The sequence below is a fragment of the Vanrija pseudolonga genome, chromosome 2, assembly GCF_020906515.1.
Source record: "Vanrija pseudolonga chromosome 2, complete sequence".
NCBI classification, from domain to species: domain Eukaryota; kingdom Fungi; phylum Basidiomycota; class Tremellomycetes; order Trichosporonales; family Trichosporonaceae; genus Vanrija; species Vanrija pseudolonga.
The window spans coordinates 1,184,918-1,203,392 of record NC_085850.1 but is presented as its reverse complement, the minus strand read 5'-3'; the positions used below and the strand labels follow the sequence as shown (position 1 = coordinate 1,203,392).

At 64.1% G+C, this 18,475-nt stretch overlaps 9 protein-coding genes across 9 annotated transcripts; 6 read left to right on the top strand and 3 right to left on the bottom strand.

The window, feature by feature from the left end:
- Positions 1-376: 376 nt before the first annotated feature.
- Positions 377-1,705, top strand: fdh (S-(hydroxymethyl)glutathione dehydrogenase). Its single transcript, XM_062768742.1, has 3 exons — positions 377-543; positions 603-752; positions 787-1,705. The coding sequence occupies exons 1-3, from the start codon at positions 396-398 to the stop codon at positions 1,578-1,580; spliced, it is 1,092 nt and encodes a 363-aa protein (XP_062624726.1). The 5' UTR covers positions 377-395; the 3' UTR covers positions 1,581-1,705.
- A 161-nt stretch (positions 1,706-1,866) lies between these two features.
- On the top strand, positions 1,867-3,915 carry LOC62_02G002232 (uncharacterized protein; the record flags this gene model as incomplete). Its single annotated transcript, XM_062768741.1, has 2 exons — positions 1,867-2,304; positions 2,349-3,915. Exons 1-2 carry the CDS (start codon positions 1,877-1,879, stop codon positions 3,913-3,915), a joined length of 1,995 nt encoding a protein of 664 aa, XP_062624725.1. The 5' UTR covers positions 1,867-1,876.
- Positions 3,916-4,255: 340 nt separating this feature from the next.
- Positions 4,256-5,130, top strand: RPL34B (60S ribosomal protein L34-B). The gene is made up of 3 exons (XM_062768740.1): positions 4,256-4,296; positions 4,669-4,786; positions 4,835-5,130. Exons 2-3 carry the CDS (start codon positions 4,670-4,672, stop codon positions 5,060-5,062), a joined length of 345 nt encoding a protein of 114 aa, XP_062624724.1. The 5' UTR covers positions 4,256-4,296; position 4,669; the 3' UTR covers positions 5,063-5,130.
- A 1,298-nt stretch (positions 5,131-6,428) lies between these two features.
- Positions 6,429-7,580, top strand: LOC62_02G002230 (uncharacterized protein; the record flags this gene model as incomplete). Its single annotated transcript, XM_062768739.1, has 1 exon — positions 6,429-7,580. One exon carries the CDS (start codon positions 6,429-6,431, stop codon positions 7,578-7,580), a length of 1,152 nt encoding a protein of 383 aa, XP_062624723.1.
- A 216-nt stretch (positions 7,581-7,796) lies between these two features.
- On the top strand, positions 7,797-8,820 carry LOC62_02G002229 (uncharacterized protein; the record flags this gene model as incomplete). The annotated part of the gene is made up of 5 exons (XM_062768738.1): positions 7,797-7,852; positions 7,915-7,930; positions 8,119-8,322; positions 8,365-8,563; positions 8,600-8,820. 5 exons carry the CDS (start codon positions 7,797-7,799, stop codon positions 8,818-8,820), a joined length of 696 nt encoding a protein of 231 aa, XP_062624722.1.
- A 209-nt stretch (positions 8,821-9,029) lies between these two features.
- Positions 9,030-10,254, bottom strand: pheA_0 (Bifunctional chorismate mutase/prephenate dehydratase; the record flags this gene model as incomplete). The annotated part of the gene is made up of 4 exons (XM_062768737.1): positions 9,030-9,470; positions 9,511-9,945; positions 10,019-10,085; positions 10,126-10,254. 4 exons carry the CDS (start codon positions 10,252-10,254, stop codon positions 9,058-9,060), a joined length of 1,044 nt encoding a protein of 347 aa, XP_062624721.1. The 3' UTR covers positions 9,030-9,057.
- A 297-nt stretch (positions 10,255-10,551) lies between these two features.
- Positions 10,552-11,662, top strand: rps3002 (40S ribosomal protein S30-B). Its single transcript, XM_062768736.1, has 5 exons — positions 10,552-10,608; positions 10,661-10,716; positions 11,118-11,169; positions 11,262-11,328; positions 11,526-11,662. The coding sequence occupies exons 2-5, from the start codon at positions 10,666-10,668 to the stop codon at positions 11,554-11,556; spliced, it is 201 nt and encodes a 66-aa protein (XP_062624720.1). The 5' UTR covers positions 10,552-10,608; positions 10,661-10,665; the 3' UTR covers positions 11,557-11,662.
- A 99-nt stretch (positions 11,663-11,761) lies between these two features.
- Positions 11,762-14,648, bottom strand: CBK1_0 (Serine/threonine-protein kinase CBK1; the record flags this gene model as incomplete). Its single annotated transcript, XM_062768735.1, has 11 exons — positions 11,762-12,262; positions 12,303-12,394; positions 12,431-12,515; positions 12,543-12,788; positions 12,837-12,859; positions 12,912-12,955; positions 12,996-13,061; positions 13,100-13,116; positions 13,162-13,740; positions 13,783-14,468; positions 14,592-14,648. The coding sequence occupies 11 exons, from the start codon at positions 14,646-14,648 to the stop codon at positions 11,809-11,811; spliced, it is 2,349 nt and encodes a 782-aa protein (XP_062624719.1). The 3' UTR covers positions 11,762-11,808.
- Positions 14,649-15,626: 978 nt separating this feature from the next.
- On the bottom strand, positions 15,627-18,365 carry Heyl (Hairy/enhancer-of-split related with YRPW motif-like protein). The gene is made up of 3 exons (XM_062768734.1): positions 17,985-18,365; positions 16,814-17,903; positions 15,627-16,752 (listed from the first exon to the last, which is right to left on the bottom strand). The coding sequence occupies exons 2-3, from the start codon at positions 17,477-17,479 to the stop codon at positions 15,739-15,741; spliced, it is 1,680 nt and encodes a 559-aa protein (XP_062624718.1). The 5' UTR covers positions 17,480-17,903; positions 17,985-18,365; the 3' UTR covers positions 15,627-15,738.
- Between the last annotated feature and the right edge of the window lie 110 nt (positions 18,366-18,475).

The window sequence follows — 18,475 nt, the reverse complement described above, 5'->3', positions numbered from 1 at the left end:
CGCATTCCTATCAATCAGCGGCGCAGCGCGATTGCCACATTGCGAGATTGCGGGTGGGGCAAAGCGGAGTTGCCGCCTTGGCTTTCCGCTCGCAACCCACTCTCTAGTCGTGATCGACGAGGTAGACTGGCGCATGCAGCGAGGCCCCGCGCATATGCTCCAAGCAGCTGATGCATCAGGTGCCATGCTGCAGCAGCAGCTTGCACGCCGCCGCCGCCGTCGTCGCCATCGATGCGCCAGCGCTTGCCGCTCGGCCGGGTCACCCTCAGGCACCGGTGCGGCTTTGGCCGGTTGCACCCCGTTCGCCTCCACACGTCCACACTGCTCGCTCCCTTGGCTCGTCGTTAAATAATCGTCGGCGCTGCTCCGTGCAGTGCCGACCACCCACTCACACAATGTCCGCTGCCCCCGCCCCCCTGCCTGCGACCATGCGCGCCGTGGTCATGAACGGCCCGTTCGACGTCAAGGTCAAGGAGGTGCCTGTGCCCCAGCTCGAGAAGGACACCGACGTATTGATCAAGGTGCACCTGGCCGGCCTGTGTGGTGCGTGCTGGCGTTGGCGTCGGGAGATGAAGTGAATCTCAAGCTCACGCCCGCCCCAGGCTCCGATCTCCACGCGTACCGCGGCCACGAGGAGGGCAGCGGGTACGTCATGGGCCACGAGGTCGTCGGGACCGTCGTGGCGACTGGCGCCGCCGTCAACAAGTTCAAGGTCGGCGACCATGTCATCGCGCCCTTCTCGGTCTCTTGCGGTGGGTGCTGCCCCTTGACGTCTGCTGACGCCAGGGAACTGCTTCTACTGCGACCAGGGCTACACGTCCCGGTGCGACCAGAACGCGTGCCTCATCGGCGGGCAGGCAGAGTACTTCCGCATGCCGCTCGCCGACGGCTGCCTGTTCCCTTTCCCGGCCGGGCTGCCAGAGGACGTCGCGCTGCTGATGACGGATATCCTGCCGACGGGGTACAGCAGTGCGATGAACGCGCGGCGGTTGCTCGACAACGACGCTGCACAGTGGACCTATGCCGACGCGCTCGCCGGCACCGTGCCCAAGAAGGGCGTGGCGGTCGTCATTGGCTGCGGGCCGGTCGGGCTGTGCGCCATCTCGTCGGCGCGCACGCTGTTCGAGACGGTGTACGCTACTGATCTGGCGACGCAGCGCCTAGCTCTGGCGGAGAAGCACGGCGCCATCGCGCTCCCCCTGCCCGAGCTCAAGGAGGCGCTGGCCAAGGCCACGAACGGGCGGGGCGCCGACGCCGTGCTCGAGGTGGTCGGCCACGCTGGCGCCGTGTTGACTGCTCTCGAACTTGTGCGGCCGTACGGCGCCGTCTCGTCCGTCGGCGTGCACTCGCGCCACATCGACCTCGACGGCGACCAGCTCTACTCGAAGAACGCGCGCCTCCAGTTCGGCCGCTGCTCCGTCCGCACCTTCTTCCCGCTCGCTGCCAACGTGCTCCGGGACAACCTCGACGTGTTCAAGAGCTTTGTCGAGAACAAGGTGGATCTGGACGAGGCCGAGAAGTACTATGAGCTCTTTGAGCAGAACAAGGTCGCCAAGACTGTGTTCGTCATGCCCAAGTAATGTGGCGTGGGGCTGGACGCTTCGGCTCAGCATTAACACGCGTCGACGTATCCTCGCCGGCGTATGTAGCACATAGACGCGGGTCGTGAGATGTAGATCTGGATAAAGGCACATGCATGCATCAGTCTTAGTCGTCTTGAGGCACACTGCAACTCGACACCCACAACAACAACCCCACCGTCGGCCGTCCCGGGGCGGAACCTAATTTTGCCGCTCAACAACAACAATCACGGCGATCCAGCCTTGAATGATGCGCTTGCTTCTTCCCACTTCACTCAACGTGCACCACCACCACCATGCCGAGCCCACCACGCTCTCCACGCGAGAGCGGTGAGGTGCGCGAGCCCAGAGGGGGGTACTACAACGACAGTCGGCCGTCGGGGCTACCGCCGCGCCCGCGCTCGCCGCCGCGGCGCTCCGCGTCGCCCCCGTACCAGCAGCGCCCGGCATACAGCGGCAGCGGCAACTCGTACCGCAGCGAGCGCGAGCGCGACCGCTCCCCCGGGCGCACGGGCAGGCCGTCCGACCCTAGGCGACGACGCGAGGACCCGTCCGAGGCCGGGCCCTCGCGCAATGCTGGTTGGGACTCCACGCGCGCAACGACCAACAAGTGGCCCAAGCCGAGAGCCAACTCGCCGGGATACTACTCGCCTCCTTCGAAGCGACGCGATTCGCGCGATCCATCACCACTGCCGAACCCAGTCAGCATGGACGACTTCACGACGTGAGTTGGGTGCATGTTGTTACGGCGCTCCGCTAACCTTGCAGGCAAATATACAACCTCCTCACGGCGCGCACGAGACAAGCGCAGGTGCAGCGGCATCTCGACCGCCTGAAGGCGTTCAATACGGACGGCGTGGCGCTCCGCGATGCCCAGAGACAGGCGGCCGACTTGAACAACGAGGTTCGGATAGCGTCCGAGGCTGTGGGCGCTGGGTTCAACGACCTGCTCCGCCGCGCACTGTCCAGGCCAGGCGTGCGAGACGGGGACACGGCGGCGCTCGAGATTGAAGGGCTGCGACAGCGCATACTCCAGCTCGAGCAGTCGGGTCCCCCGCCATTACGCATCGCCGCGCCGCCGTCATCCACGCCCCCACCGCCATCTCAGGAGCCACCACCCCCACCACCCGATGAGCCGACACCCACACCGCCGCTGGACAAGGGCAAGGGCAAGGCTGTGGAGGTGCCGACCGACGCAGAACCCAGCGCCTCGTCATCATCTGTTGCGCCAGCAGTAGGAGCGGCGACGAAGGACAAGAGCGTAGAGGGCAAGAGAGACCGCGTGCGCCAAATGCTCCTCGACCTCGTCACGCAAGTCAGCACCGTGCAGGGCCGCGTCGACAACCTGGACGAGAAGTTCGACGAACTCGAGAACGAGATCAACGTCCGCGACTATGACTCTACCCACCGCGTCCGCTCCTGGGAGCAGTACCAGCGCCGGAACGACCCCAACGGACGGCTAACTGGGCAGCCGCGGCTTGTCGTGGACAAGAAGGACGACGAGATGCCGACAGCACGAGAGCCCTCGGTAGCCGCAGCAGTGGTTGCCGAGGCGGAGGCCGCCGCTGAGGCATCAGCGGCCGGCCCGTCGACAGCTGCAGTCGAACCAGCACAAGACGACTGGATGCCGCCGATGCTGGCTCCAACACCAACCCCCGCCCCGGTCGACCAGTCTGAGAACGTCCTCCGACTCGCCACCGAGATGGTGCGCATGCAGAAGGAGATCCAACAGCTCCGCGACAGCCAGGCAGCGTCGGCGAAGCGACAAGCCGAGGCCGCTGCGGGCGCGTACACGACTGCGGCGGCGTCCATCCTCCGCAGAGAGGTCGAGACGAAGTTTGAGACGCTCAAGGCCGAGGTGTTAACGGCTGTGGAGGCCAGGGTCGATGCCCTGGTCCCTATTATGGTCAACAAGACGTTCAGCGAGATCCGGCCAAACATCCGTGACGACGTGTACAGAGATGTCGTTACGCACATCAAGGACCACATGAGAAACAATTCGGCGCAGCCACAAGGGCAGCAAGCGCAGCAAGCGCAACCCCAGCAGCAGCAGCTGCGGCAGCCGCCGCCGCACTCCTCGCCACAAGTGCAGCAGCAGCTCTTGATGCAACCTCAGCAGGCGATCCCACTGCAGCAACATCAGCAGATTCTGCAGTTACAGCAGTACCAGCAGCAGGCGCTGCCACATCTCACGACGCTGCCCGCTCCGCCACCGGTTCCATTCACCGTGGCCGAGCTGGAGAACTACAAGGCGAGACTCGCACAGCAGGTGGCCGCACAGCAGGCGGTCCAGGCGCAGAACGGCCAAAATCAGTACACCACTGGGTTCCAGTAGAGGCATATGTATTCATGTACAGTGTGCTGCATGTGTCGTTGAGGAGCATGTACATCCCACCTCGTTGTTTGCCACCCGAATCCCAAAGTCAGGGTTCTGGCTGTTCGAATCGCCCCTGTCGGCGACTAGCTTAGGGCCGACCAGCCAAAATCAACACACCGTAGAAATGCCACTCTGTAATACCGAGGCCACGTGGACGGAAATATGGTTTTGATTGAGGCTGCAAGTTTCGTCCAGGTGCTGGGTGTCTGCATCCTGGCAGGCAGGCAGGCAGGCAGGTTGCTGCCGCAGAGTCTCTGGCTGCTGTCCGTCGCTGGGAGGTGGTCGAGCTTGTCGTCGTCGAAAGCAGCAGTGTCACTCTAACCGTCAAGCATCGTTCAAGTGAGTGCCGACAGCGACGACGACCACGGCGGGTTTAGCGGCACGGCACGGCAGCAGCACAGCACGGCATGCACGGCAGACGACACGACGACGACGATGAGCGAGCGACCCGACGACACCGACAACAGCTGGGACGGGCGTTGAAGATTTGTGGTGGTGGCCGTGTGATGGCTGGGCATGGTGTCGGAGACGAGAGAGGGGGGAGGGACGTCCCAGCTGTCGTTGTCGGCGTCGTGGAGCTCTGTCAGCGTCGGATCGCCCTCGCCGTCGACGTTCGCCTCGTGCTGCTACTGCTGCTGCTCGCCTGCCAACCCAACCCGCCTGGATCGACAATTTGAGGTTTTGAACACGACCACTAACCACCCTCTGCAGAATGGCTCAGCGTGTCACCCTCCGCAAGCGCACGCCCTACAACACCACCTCGGCCCGCAGGCGTGTCGTCAAGACCCCCGGCGGCAAGCTTGTTGTCCACCACCTCAAGAAGCTTGCTGTTAGTTGCCCGGAACTCTGAGTAGCAACATTTGCTGACCCCGCCCAGTCGGCCCCCAAGTGCGGTGACTGCGGCGACGCCCTCGCCGGTGTCCCCGCCCTCCGCCCCCGCCAGTACGCTACCATCTCGAAGCGCCAGAAGTCGGTCTCGCGCGCCTACGGCGGCTCGGTCTGCGCCACCTGCGTCAAGCAGCGCATCACGCGCGCCTTCCTCATCGAGGAGGCCACCATCGTCAAGCGCGTCCTCAAGGCCAAGGCCGCCGCCTCGAAGAAGTAGATTGCGCCACCGCGCACTTAGTCGGGGGTTCGGTTGGCATCGGGCGATGTATTGATTTCATCACGCAAGTGTGGGGTGAGGATGAGGGGAGTGGGCTGGGGGAGAGCCCGGAGGAGACGAGGCCGCGTTCACTGCTACTGACCCCGTCGTATCGGTACCGTGGAGGGGCCATCGTGGAGAGGTGGAGATCGCCAGCCCACCCGTCAGGTCAGTATACTCTGCTGTGACTGCGGGATGGCGTTGACTTGCGCGCAGAGGTCAAAGTCAGGAGTCAGCCAGCGCGCCAGCGCACCCTGTCGAGTGCCACCGAGCTGAGCCTACCTGTCTGGTCTACCCCTGGCCTATACTGCTCGCCACGCTTCGGGCTTCTGGTGTCGGTGGCAAGGGGTACCCACGGCAACGCGGTCGTGTGCTCGCACCTCGGTGCTGGTCGCTTGGAGACTGTGGCGCGTGGCGGGTGTGCGGGTGGCGGCTCGGCGGGTGCTGGCTGAGCAGACGAGCTGCCCCACCCAGTCCACCTCGCTGCCGTGTCCGCCTTCACGACCTCGTCAACTGACTGACGTCTGATGCAAATGATCGTGTTCGTGACCCGCCGCCCTCCTTTGGCCCGCCGCCAGCCGCCATACCGCGACGCCCGCGGATCCCTCTGCCGCGCACCACCACACTTCGTGGCCTCGGCTGCTACGCGCTGCTGAGCTGCTGGTCACCGCGACGGCAAGTTGCCCGAACCGGACGAACCAGAGAGAAACACGCACGCACAGCATGGCCGGCTCGCGTGCGCACGAGCCACCCGGCACCTCCCCCACCACCACCATCACCCCTCCTCCCCATCCTTTCAACCCCACCACTTGCCGGGCGCACCGACGCCCACGTTGCGCCCCACCTACTGCGCCCCTCGCGACACGCGCGACGCGCCGGCTCGGCGGGCTGCTTGGGATCAGCGGGTGACGACAGGGGCGCGTCGGCCTTGACTCCTTCTTCGGGCTCTACGGCGGGCCGACGGGTGCTGATGGCCTGTCGGCAGCTGCGGGCGAGCGGGCGCGCTGCGCTGTACACTGACACACTGATCTTCTGGAAGCTTGCCTGGTGGGCGCAGGCAGCCGGTCAACTGACTGGGATCTGGCAACATCACTCGTCGTGGGATTTCTCTCCACTTCTCCCCCCCTCGACCCATTTCCCCCCAAGTGCCACAGACGCGCGTCTTGCCCCCCCTCGTGTCGTGTGTCGCGTCGTGCGTCTTCCCCGCCTTCCTCGTCTTCCTTCTCTCATCATTCTTCTTCACTCCTTGTCGTGTCCCCCCCACCCCCTTGTATCGTCTTCCCTCCCAACGCGGCACACTACACGCCGCTCGCCGCCCACGACCATCATGCATCCTCCCACTCCCCTTCCCTACCCCTTCCACTCGCTCGAGAACCCATTATTCCACACGCCGCGCACGCCGCTCGCACAACGCGGCTCCAGCGTCCACATCGGAACGTCCCCCCGCGCGCTCGCGTACAACAACTTGGTCGTCCCCTCGCCGCCCATGCTCAGCAGGCCCTTCTCCGCCCTCTTGGGCCAGGAGCGTGCCGGCGTCGACTCGCACCACGACAGCCCTAGCAGTGACGGGTCGACTGGCGATGACGCCGACGACGACGGCGAGGTCTTAACGCCAGACACGACGGTCTTGCTCACCGAGGACCTTCCCCACGCCGACGCCTTCCCCGTCTCGTTCACCCCGCGCCGTCTTCCTTCGCGTGTCTCCACCACCGCGACGAGCTCGAGCACGAGCATTCCGCTCAACAGGCCGGCCCTATCCCCCACTGCCCTGCTTCCCCGGCTCGTCCGTGACGCGGTACCTGATCAACTCTCCCTCGGATCGTCGGCGACGTACGCTTCGGCCGATGAGAGGGGCGTACCGGCGTACTTCCCGTACGGGCACGGCAGCTACTCCTGGGCGCAGCTCGGGTTCCAGAGCAAGTATCGCGACGAGGAAGACTTCAAGAGGGATCTCGATGGCTTGTTCCCTCTGGAGGACGATGCAGCTGGTCTGCCCAAGGTGTCCTCTAACCTGTCGTCTCCTGCGCGCTCAGTCTCGAGCGGCGGCTTCCATGCGTCTGGCGGCTCGGCGGCGACGGACACGTCCTCGGCGGCTGTCATTCCCTGGACCCGACCACAAAGCCTTCTCACTCCACCAAAGCCAATGTCCGACCTCGACCACGAGAGCGAGTACAGCGCACCATCTTTCGTGCCCATCTCCCCGGCCCCTTCGGCCTATCAAGAAACATCGCGAAGTATCAGAGGCGACAATGATGACGACATCACCCTGGGCGAACCGCCTCACAGTGCCGCGCCGCTGCCCAGCAAGGCCGTCAAGAAGGCGCGTGTCCACAAGAGTCGGGTCAGCGATGAGCTGCCCAAAGCCACGATCGCCGAGTCCCCCGAGTCAACCGGTATTGTGGCTGACGATGACAACGGTTCGGAGCAACCAGCCCGGCTGAACAACAAAAGGACCTTCAAGGTGGCGTTGTGGGAGTGAGTAACCTGGGTAGGCCACCTCGCTCACACACACAATAGGGCCATTAACAACCCGGCGTACAGGAACATGATAAGGTGGTCGGAGGGAGGGACCTCAGGCGTCATCCCTGATAAGAAGACCGTGAGTGATCCGGATGGTGGCGTGTGTGTTGACATTGCAGTTTGAGGGAAGCAAAGGTAAACACTTGTTATCCGTGCCTGGTTCTTACGCGCAGCCATGAAGAGTATCACCGACGCCAAGGATGCTGGGGGCTTCATCCGCCAGCTCCACATGTAAGCCGATCTGCGTGCAGGGTGTTTGCACCACTAACCAGGTCCGCAGGTGGGGTTTCCAGCGTTACCGTGAAGGTGGTGAGCGGTGAGTCACGAGGTGCTGGTAGGGTTGGCTGACACCCTCAGCTCGTGCGGCTTCTCGCACCCTTTGTTTCGGCGCAACCGACCCGACCTTCTGGAGTTGCTCCACCGCAGTCCAGAGACTAAGTCTACGCGGACTTCTGCAAAGGTAACTGTGGTATGCGGGGCAGAGCTCATACATTCAGCCGGCTCCCAAGGCAAAAGGCAAGGCACGCCGTCGGACATCCCAAGCCCAGGCGGCCGACGCTGAGGCTCTCGACGAGCATCATCTTGCCGAGAGCTCTGGCGCCACGTCACACGACGGCGCGATTCACCTCCGCAAGTCAACTCGCAGCGTCCGGGTAAAGCCCAACTACGCCGAGGAGGACGACGGTGGCGAGGACGGCAGCGTAAGTTCAGAGTGGCAGTGTGGCGGAGCTAATGTGGCGCAGTCAAGCCCCACCGATGACGGCAGCAGTTGGGGTTCGCCTAGTACCTCTACTGGTCTTCTCGCCGCAGTTGGCACCGAGCAGGATGCCACTCCGCCGGTGCCAGCCACGCCAAAGTCGGCCATCTCGACACCGCTCTCGGCCCTCACCGACCTGTCTCCGGAGAGTCCGCTCCCTGCTGTCTCCGCTCCCAAGTCTCGAGGTATGCGGGTGGACAACGCCTCCACTCACACCGCAGCCCCAAAGACCCCAAGTGCCGCTCGCTCCAAACACGCCAGGAGCACCGGCAACAAGACCCCCGGCTCGTCCCTCAAGCGCACCTACAGCACATCCCTCGAGCAAGAGGGTGACAATGACGCCACCCCGCCCAACGACTCCTCCGATTCGTCCAGCCAGCCCCTTGCCTCGAGCAGCACCAACGTCGCCACCAAGAAGTCCAAGAAGCGCGCCCGCAACTGAGATACCATGCACGGAGCAAGAGCTTCCAAGATACCCCACGCTTTTCAGTCCCTTGTCCTCGAACACTCCTGTAGCGTTCCTGCATTTAGTGTAGCGTTCCTCGCATTTAGCACGATTCGTTGCCATATTAGAGACCATTCCCCGTCATCACCCGCATCTGTGTGCACAAGCCCAACAAGCAGGGATTCCAAGGACGTACAATGAGCATGCAATGATGTGATATAAACTTCTATTACCCTAAATTCTGTAGAAATGGCTAGTTGTTGGTGTCTGTGCGGGTGACTGATATGGTGATTGGAATGGCGATGGGGCGTGGAAGGGTGATGGCTGGGCGGCTTGAACGGCGTCGGCAGCACGGGGGTTCTCCATCTCGAACGTCCCGAGCCAGAGCGTGCCCCCGACGTCCTGCTGCTCGGGGTCGCGCTCGTAGACCTCGGCGAGCACCCAGCGGGGGAACGGCTCGGGGGCGACGTTTGGCGGTGCGGGCCGCTGGTGCGTGGCCACAACGATATTGCTGCGCTGTGCGTGGCTTGCGACCAGCGCGCGCGGGTCGGCGCACGCAAACAGGCTCGTGAAGCCGTACCCGTGTGGCTGGGGCACGACGGGGATGTCAGGCAGGCGCGTGAGGAGGAGGAAGCGGGTGAAGTTGTCTGCGGCGGTGTCAGCGCGGGTCACACCCTGCTCGCTCACCTTTCACGGCCTGCGTGCCAGAGTATAGCAGCTCCAGGCGCCACTTATCCCGCTCGTACGCCGCGCCCGAGCACAGCGCCGCACCGGGCTCGTTCGGCGCGTCGAACAGGCTCGCGACCGCGCCCGCAGTCGAAGGCCAGGGCACGCGGCGCGCGGCGGGCAAGTACGCGTCCAGAAAGGCGCTCGACTGGCCGAGCGCCTGCTCATGCGAGCGCACCCAGGCCACCTGGTCGATCGTGACGCCGCGCCGCGCGACCAGCTGGTGGTCGATACGCAGCACCGTGTCGGCGATAGCCACTGGGCGGCGGTACGCCGCGGGCGTGCGCGGCTTGGTGGCCAACGGCGACAGCAGGCAGTCGACCGTCTCGAGCACGGTGCCTTGGAGCGTGTTCTCGAACGGCATGCAGAGGAACGGCGCGGGGTGGGCGTAGATGGCTTGGGCGGGTCAGCGGGCGTGGCGTGTCAGAGAGCCCGTCACGCCTTGCGGGCGATGGCCGGCGGAGCTCACCAGCTATGTTCTTGCACGGCACGAGCGACACCTCGACGCCTAGGCGGTGCGCGAATCGCCTTGCGGCCTGCGGTGTGAGCTGCCTGCTGCGGGTCGCCTCAGCTCACCTGCTCGCCGTACGTGCCCTCCGGGCCGAGATAGGCCAGCTCGAGCGCCGGCACGGATGGCGCGCCTGGGCCCAGACGCGCGCGCTTGGCGGCTGGCTCGACGCCGTCGTCGAACTCGGGCGGCGGCATGGTGTATGCGCGTGTCGCTGCGCAGAGTAGTGTGGTGGGTGGTCTTGTTCGTCGCACAAGTCGCAGCATTACATCGCACCGTGTTCGGCCCGACATTGTTCTGACTCGATGACGCCCTCCACTACGGACACCAAGCCCTGAAACGACTTTCATCTGCCACCATCACGTGGGAGCGGGATTATGGCTCGAAAGAAATTTCCGTATTTGCCTCCGTCCCAGTTTCTCCAAGCAGCATCCTACGCTGGCTGGTGGTTGCCCACTGCTTGCACGCCGCTCGCTCGCTGGCCACCACCTCCTCACCCGCACGCCGAATCAAAGAACTCGCCCTCCAACCGACACTACATCAACATCTAGGTGGGTACCCCCGACGGCGACAGCATCGACGAGTGCAGAACTGACGACGCAGTCAACATGGGTAAGGTCCACGGCTCTCTCGCGCGTGCCGGCAAGGTCAAGTCGCAGGTGAGTCGCGAGTTTGGTGGCAAGGATTGGACGGCAAGGAAAGGCAGGGAAGGCAGGGCATGGGACGGGTGATGGGCTCGACTACGGACTCGGCACGACGACCACGATAGCGACTACGACGACGACGGCACGAGGAGGGCAGGGCAGAGAACAGAGGAGACGATGGAGGGAGGAGACGGATTCGAGGATGAAGCCAGGCAAGGCCGAGAAATTGCAGATTCGACGACTCGTGCGCCGGGTCAACCACACACCCACAACCACGGCAAACGCCCTTCTCTCGCCACCATCACGCCCGCCCGCGCGCGCACACGCACCATCACCCCGTCGCTGTGGCCGGCCTGCCTGCCTGCCGCCCATCCCGCCGCGTACTTGGCAAAGAACCCCACTGACCCAGCCTCCAGACTCCCAAGGTCGAGAAGCAGGAGAAGAAGAAGACGCCCAAGGGCCGTGCCAGTGAGTAGGGGTGCGGCGCGACGGATCGACCCGCGAGAGGGGCCGCCGTCGTCGCCTAGGCGACGCCGCGCACACGACTGACCCCCAACCAGAGAAGCGTGCCCAGTACACCCGCCGATTCGTCAACGTTACCCTCACCCCCGGTGGCAAGCGTTCGATGTAAGTCTCTCTCTCTGCTGTGTTCTCCTCTCTCGCACCTTCGCCCTCGTTCCGGATGATCCACAAATTCAAGCATAGTTCAATCAGACCTATCATGATCGACACATAGCATCTAATAGTCTTTCGCTCCTATCTGAACCCCTCCTTCCAACTGCCCCCTTACTCTTCACGAGAGGACAGCAGCTGACAAGCTACAGGAACCAGCAGCCCGCCGGCAAGTCGGGTTAAGCACCCTCCCCCCACAAAAATTTCGCTGTATCCACGACAACGGTTACTGGGAGGACGCTGTAGACGGCTTGTACGCATTGAGATGGAGTTTCTATCTGCATCTGGGCGTTGTGGTGGCGTGGCAGTGGCGCGACGCGCATGTGAACGAGGCAGCCAGGCGACCAACGGACAAAGCAGAGACACTGCATCTAACCATGCTGACAATGCTAATCTAAGCGGCCAACGGCCCACTGTCCCGTCGCGTCCATCTACCTACCTAACCGTGACCTCGAGCTGGGCTGGGCAAGACGCAATGTGCGCTGGGTGGCCGGGGTACGCGCCGGGCCCACGAGGCGTGAGGACGTTGCCTCCGTCCGCGTCCTCGTCATCTTCCTCGTCCTCATCCCCGACCTGCTCTTCGTCGTCGTCGTCTTCCTCCTCGCTGCCCTTGCTTCCCCCCTCCGACGTCGCCGTTGTCACTGTCGTGCAGCTCGCTGTTGACCCCGAGCCCGAGCCCCCGCTGACGAGGCGCTCAGCTCCGCCGCCGCCGCCACTGTGCGCCACCACCATCATACTGCTGCTGTCCGATGCTGGAGACTGTGAGCCCAGAAACCGAGAGTCGTCGCTAACATTTGGGAAGCTCGTGGCCCGCGGCGTTGGCTCAGTGTCACCTCCCATCGCGGCGAATGGGCTCGGCTCGCGGAATGTCCAGCCGCGGAACGCGAGTCTGGCGTGTCAGCTTCTGCGAATCATGCCAAGCTGCTCACCCCTTGCGGATCTCGAGCAGGTGCGGTCCGCTCTTGCCGTCGCCTAGGAGCGGGTCACGGATCTGGAGCGCACTGTTGGCCGGTGCCAGTGGCTTTGGCTCGTCAGCGCCGCCCTTCACACCACCCACCTCGTCGGGAATGTCCTCGTCAAAGTGCCGTGTGTCGTCCGGCGTCGAGAGGTTGGGCTGGTACGGCGGCGTCTTGTCCTGAAGGCTCGTCCAGTCGATACCAAAGAATCACGGGTGGGACATGAGCTGCTCGGCGCCGTCGGGCGCGAGCAGCGTGGCGGGGTTGATAGGGTGCAGAACTTCGGCAATGTGCGACGCTCTCTGATCTGACACGCCCGTCACGGGGTTCTTGCCCCGCACGCTTGTTGGCGAGCCTAGGCGCTCCTCGGGCTCGCAGAGCAGCTGCCGGATAAAGTCGATACCAAAGTGCGAGACGTGAGGCCTGCGCGGGAACTTGAGGTTGTCTTTCCACTCGAGGCTGGGCGGGGTCAGTGGCGCTCATGAATGATGATCGGGCTTTGCCTACATTTTGACGCGGGCCTCGTGCCGCTGCGAAGGGGTGTAAGCGCGATCGATCACTACGAGCTTTGGGTAGACGCACCGAGTTGCCGATGAACGGCGCGGCGCCAAACATGGCCTCGTACACTGCTTGTCAGCGGTGCGATCGTGAATGTGGCACACGCACGAATGACTCCTAGACTCCACCAGTCGACGCCGAATCCGTATCCCTGTCCACGGATGACCTCGGGCGCTGGGGTTAGTATAGAGTGTACAAGTAGCTGCTCTTACCCATATACGAGTTTGTTCTGCGCGTGGTGAGCAGTGTCACAACGTGCCTTACCACCACTTACCCGCAGATAGTGTACGCCAACCGACGCCTGCTCTTGGCCTTGAGACCAAGTATCGACCGACTCTTCTCCCGTAACGACCCAACACCACTGCCACCGGTCTGATCACGCCCTGTTCTGCGCTTTCTGTTCCCGAACGCAGGCTTGCTGAGATCAAACCCGTGCTTCTTCAGAATCGTCCGGCGCTGCTGCTCGTAGTACGCCGAGTCGTGGCTCCAGTGGAGGTCGGTCGCGAGGCCAAAGTCGGCGATACGGATGTGGCCCTCGCTCGTGAACAAAAAGTTGTCTGGCTTGACATCGCGGTGAATGTACCCCAACGCATGAACCTGCTGCAGCGCGAGGATCATCTCTGCGGCGTAGAACCGGACCACGGCCTCAGGGAGGCTGATACGCTCCATGAGCAGCGTTAACAAGTCGCCGCCGCCCATGAAGTCGAGAACGAGGTACAAGCTGTCCTTGTCCTGGAAGGCGTGGAATAGGCGCAGGATCCAGGACGGGCGCGTGTCGAGCGCGCCGTCAGCGGCAGAGGTGAGAAGGTCACGTTCGGCCCTGATGTGGCCCTCCTGGCCCATCTTGAGAAGGCTGTCCGTCAGCACCGCCACCAGCCCACGCCCCGCTACCTACTCGGACTTTCTCAACTGCTTGATGGCGACGAGGCGGTGGTCGGGACGCGACGCCTCGGCAGCGATACGCACGACGCCGAACGCGCCCTGGCCGATCACGCGGCCGATGTCAAAGTGGGTGATGTCGACCGTGTCGCGGCGGAGGAGCTGGCGCTTGGCGTCCGGCTTGGTGAGGTTGTGGTAGTACTGCTCGAAATAGAGGGCGGCGCACGAGGCCCGCTCCAGCGTCTCGAGCGCGGGCCGAGGGGCGGTCAGCGTTCTCGACGACGCGCGGCTCGGCGACCCGTGGCTTGCTGTAGGTGGGCTGGGCGAGTTGGGCGTGCTGCTCGGCGGCGTCTGCGGCGGCACGAGCGCGAGGTCGAGCGAGAGCTTGTTGATCACCCGCGGACGCTTGACGGTGCGTACCGTGCCGTTCGGGTACTCGTCGTCTCCGGCCGCGGCGAGCGCCGCAGCGTCAAGCGTCACACTCGGCGTTGTGGCTGTGTCGGGCAGCGACGAGGGGCCAGCTTCGGCGGCGGCGGTGCTGGGCTCGCCATTGCGTTCCTCGCCTTCCACTACTGGGGATCGAGGCACAGCGACGACCGGCCGGCTGACGCCCTCGGCCTCGGTGACCAGGTGGTCGGGGTACACGCTTGGCCTGCGCGAGTCGATGAAGCCGAAGAGGGTGCGCGGCTCGCCGTTCTGCCCCTGTTGTATTGTTGCGTGGTGGTGTCGTGCAGCAGAGGCATCGTCGGCAGCAGAGAGCGACGCGTGAGAGGGACCCCCTGCGTGAGTGGTGCTACTTGGTTTCGAGGCCAGAGTCTCGCTCACCCGTCGGGGAAGAACCATGCCGAAGATGCTGGCCCACCGGGACCACGGCCGCTCCATTGTTGCCACAAGCTGCTAGGTAGCTAGGTAGCTGTGTGTGAGCTGCGCTTGGGGTGCGTGAGCTTTGGGCAGCGCCGGGGACGAGGCTCACGGCGGTGACGAGTGGTCTTGGCGACGTGGAGAAAGAAGAGGGTTATACCGTGTTGTTGTTCTTGTTCACGAGTAGGCGCTCGGCGGCGAGGATGATGCGACAGCGACAACGACGTCTGCGACGACGACGTGTCGGAGGAGAGGAGGGGGAGGAGGGGGAGGGGGAGGAGGGAATGCAGAGAGAATCATTGCGGGTCTGTGTCGAGTGTTTGGATGCGAGTGGTGTGTGCGAGGTGTGCAGCAGCACACAGCGTGCAGCGTGCAGCGTCCATGCAGCACACACTCGAAGTCGACGAGGCGGTCCAAGCAAACAAGACCTTGCAAGACTAGGGGGCAGTGGATACCCTGCGCCAGCAAGCCAGAGCGCGCACGTCTGTATGTCACGATTGTCGCGCGCGGGCTGGCTCGCTGCTCGCCCCTGCAGCACTGCTTGTTGCCCGTCTCTCCCCTCGCCCTCAGATCCCCACGCACCCCGCTCTCTCTCTCTCTGCATTGACGTGGCGTCGTCGTCGTCGTCGTCGCATTTTTTGAAACTCGGTGTCCATCCGCTCTGTGGGTGCCCAGCGATCAGTGCGTCGTTGAAACATTCTCTCGAGCCACCACCACCACCACCGCCATCGGCGCCGCCGCCGCCGCCGACCCACCGATGGCACCCGAGACTTTTGTCCATCCCTGCGCCAAAGTGCCACACTCCGCTAACAAGACCCGTTTCAGCTCCGTCCCATTCGTCTCCCTCGCCGTCGTCTCCTGATCTACATACACGCTGTGGGGACTATCTAGACAGTGATGCACATTCAGCAATGTACACACCGTCAACCCATGCCGCACCGCCGCGCACGGCCCGCCCCGCCCCCCCCCCCGCCGCACAGGGCGGGCACGCAAAGATCATAACACCGAAGAGCCCGGATCATCGCTAGTGTATATGTACGTACAAGTCTATGTATTTTACCCTCTTTGCTCTACGCGTACACTCGACACTCGCACTCGCTGCTGCTGCTACCTACATCCGAAGAATGTCGCGCGCCGTCTTGCCCTGCGAGCGGTACTTTTGTCCATGTTGTTCGACCTTGACCGTGGTGCGAGCATGAGTCGCAGTTGCGACGCCTCCGTCCAGAGTAAAGTCCTCGCTCTCCAGTGCCCTAGAACGCCCGCTGACGGCAGACATGAGCGGCGTCGTGCCCGTCCGCGTGGGGTGCAGCGTGTCGGGGGACGAGATGGCGAGCAAGAGATTGGCCGCCTCCTCGGGGGCCATGTCACGCCCGTTGGCCGACGACGGCGGGGGCATGACGAGGTCCGGCGGTGAGGGCTGCTTGCCCGACGTGGGGCCCTCGTACGGTGAGGCGCTCGAATTGTCGAGCGCGCCGCCGAACAGCGAGATGTTCTGAAGCGGGGCCATGAACGGACTCGGCTCGGGCGGGCCCGTGGTCGAGCTGGCCGTCGACGCCGACGACGGGTGGTACGTGAGGAACGGCGACGTCGGCGAGGGGGTCGGAAAGGGCAGGTAGATGTTTGGGCTTGGGCCTGCGCTTGGGCGCGCAGTCGACGCGCCTGTGGAAGAGCGCTGCGACTGGGCCGACGAGGCAAGCAGAGAGGCGATCGACGGCGGGTGGGGCGAGGCCGTGCGGGCCGAACTACTAGTGTCATCCTGTGACACACGTTTCGAAGCCATGGTAAGTGGAGGTGGCAGGTCGAATTCAGGCTCAGTCTCGTTTGGGTCGGGGGACGAGAGCACAGTCGTGTGGTGCAGCGGCGGGGTGACGGACGGCGAGGGAGGCGTCGACGACGCCGCAGGCTTGCGTGCAATGTAGCTGCCGGCGTGGACGGGCTGGACCGGGGTGTGGGCCGGGCGGCGCGGCGGGCTGTCGTCGTGGTCGTCCATGTCGACGTCGTCGTCGTCGCTCGGCCGGCGCTTCTTGTACGCCTTGGGTGCTGATGACAGGCCGGCTAGCCGGCTCTGCATGTCCTCGAGCTGCGCCTTGAGCTCGCGCATGTGTTCGACTGTCCGTTCAAGCACCTAGACGCGCGGTCAGCGGGTTGTCCAGGCCGGCGGGGGGCAGTCGCGACGCGTCACTCACCTCGAGCTTGAACTCGCCGCCCTTGCCTCCAGCTCCCTCGCCTCCGAGGCCGGGCACCATCTCGCGGAGGTCGCTCAGTGCGGCGTTGATCTTCTCTCGCCGCCGGCGCTCAATCAACGAGTGGTTGGCCTTGCGAAGCTGCTCGCGCGACATTGGCCGTCCTCCGGGGCCAATCTTCTGCGCCTGCGCGGGCGGTGCCGCGGGGGCGGGGGCAGGCTTGGCCTGGATTGCGCGTTTGGCGCGAACGGGCGCGCGTTGCGCGTTGTGCATGCGCGAAGGGTCATACTCCGAGTCGCCCTCCTCGGCGTGGCTTGACGGCGAGGCCGACGACTCGGGTGCTGGCGACGCCGACGACCGCACGTCCGTGTACGACTTGCGCTTCCGGTTCGAGGAGGGGACCGGAGGGGGCGCCATGGCGGAGTAGACTGCTGCTGAGGCTGATGGCGGGCGAGGGACGCGCTGCTGCTGCGGCGGCAGGTGGTGGTGCTGCTGCTGTGGCGAGTGGTAGCGCTGCTGCTGGTGACCTGGCGGTGGTGCCAAGTGCGCGCTCAGAGACGTGGGGACGGTGAGACTGAGCGAGTGCAGGCCAAAGGTGGGAGAGGTGGGAGAGACGGAGACGGAAGTCGACGTCGAGGTGGAGGCGACTGGCGACTGTACCCAGGCCATGACGATGGAGGAAAGAGGAAGCGACGTCGAGGGGGTACAAGGTGGGGATATACAACAGCTGCTGCTCGTGCTGCAGGAGCGGGTGCGGCAGGTGCAGGTGCAGGTGCACCGTCCCAGCCCAGTCGTGTGATGCGTGTGCTGCCCCGCCCAGCAATGACGGTGGTCCTCCACCGTGGGTGACAATCGTGGGTGTAGTGTTTAAACGTGCGTCTGCCGGATAACGCACGAGGGTGTCAGGCGACCACTACGGGTGAGCCGCGCGCCTCCTGAGAGCCACTTGGGGGCCACTGCGACTACTTTTGGGCGATGTTGCTTGGAGCCGCTGCCGCTGCCGCCGAGCCGCGCCGCCTTCCTTGGCTGCTTTGGTTGCTTGGGATCCGCAAGCCTCTCGAGGTGGGGCCGACGGTCGGTCGTTGTGAGTTGGCTGTGTGGTTGTGTGTGTGCCGAGCGTGTCCCGAAAGGCGAGTTTAGCTCCAAGATGACAGAAGCGACAAGAACAACTCACGAGAGCTGATGGGCTGGGCGTGGTCGCTAGACCAACGTTTGCCACCTGGTGTGCGTGTGCGCGGTATATAGCGCCTGTGTGTTGTGGGCGTTGTTGATACACCCCAAGTAGAGTTTATATTCCACTTGGCCAGATGTGTAGCAGCTGTCTGTAGTAGTAGCAGCAGCAGTGTTCGCGTGACCCGCAGACTGGTACCAAGAGGCTGGTATTTTTCGTCGGGGTCTCTGGCATGTGGGTGAGCACGAGGTGGTCGTCTGAGTGCTTCTGGCAGGCAAGCCAGCAGTGCCGTGGCCGTGGCCGTGGCCCGGCTTTGTCTTGGGTGTGCCTCCCAAACGCCATCGATGCCCACAACCGCCCGCCTGTCCCGCCCAGTGTAACCGAATACGAAGGTGTGGAATGGAATGGCCAAGCAGCAGCCGCAAATCGACGCAACGAACGTGCGTGAGGTTGGAGCCACTGGGCCACTTGCCGACGCCCACTATCTATGGCCC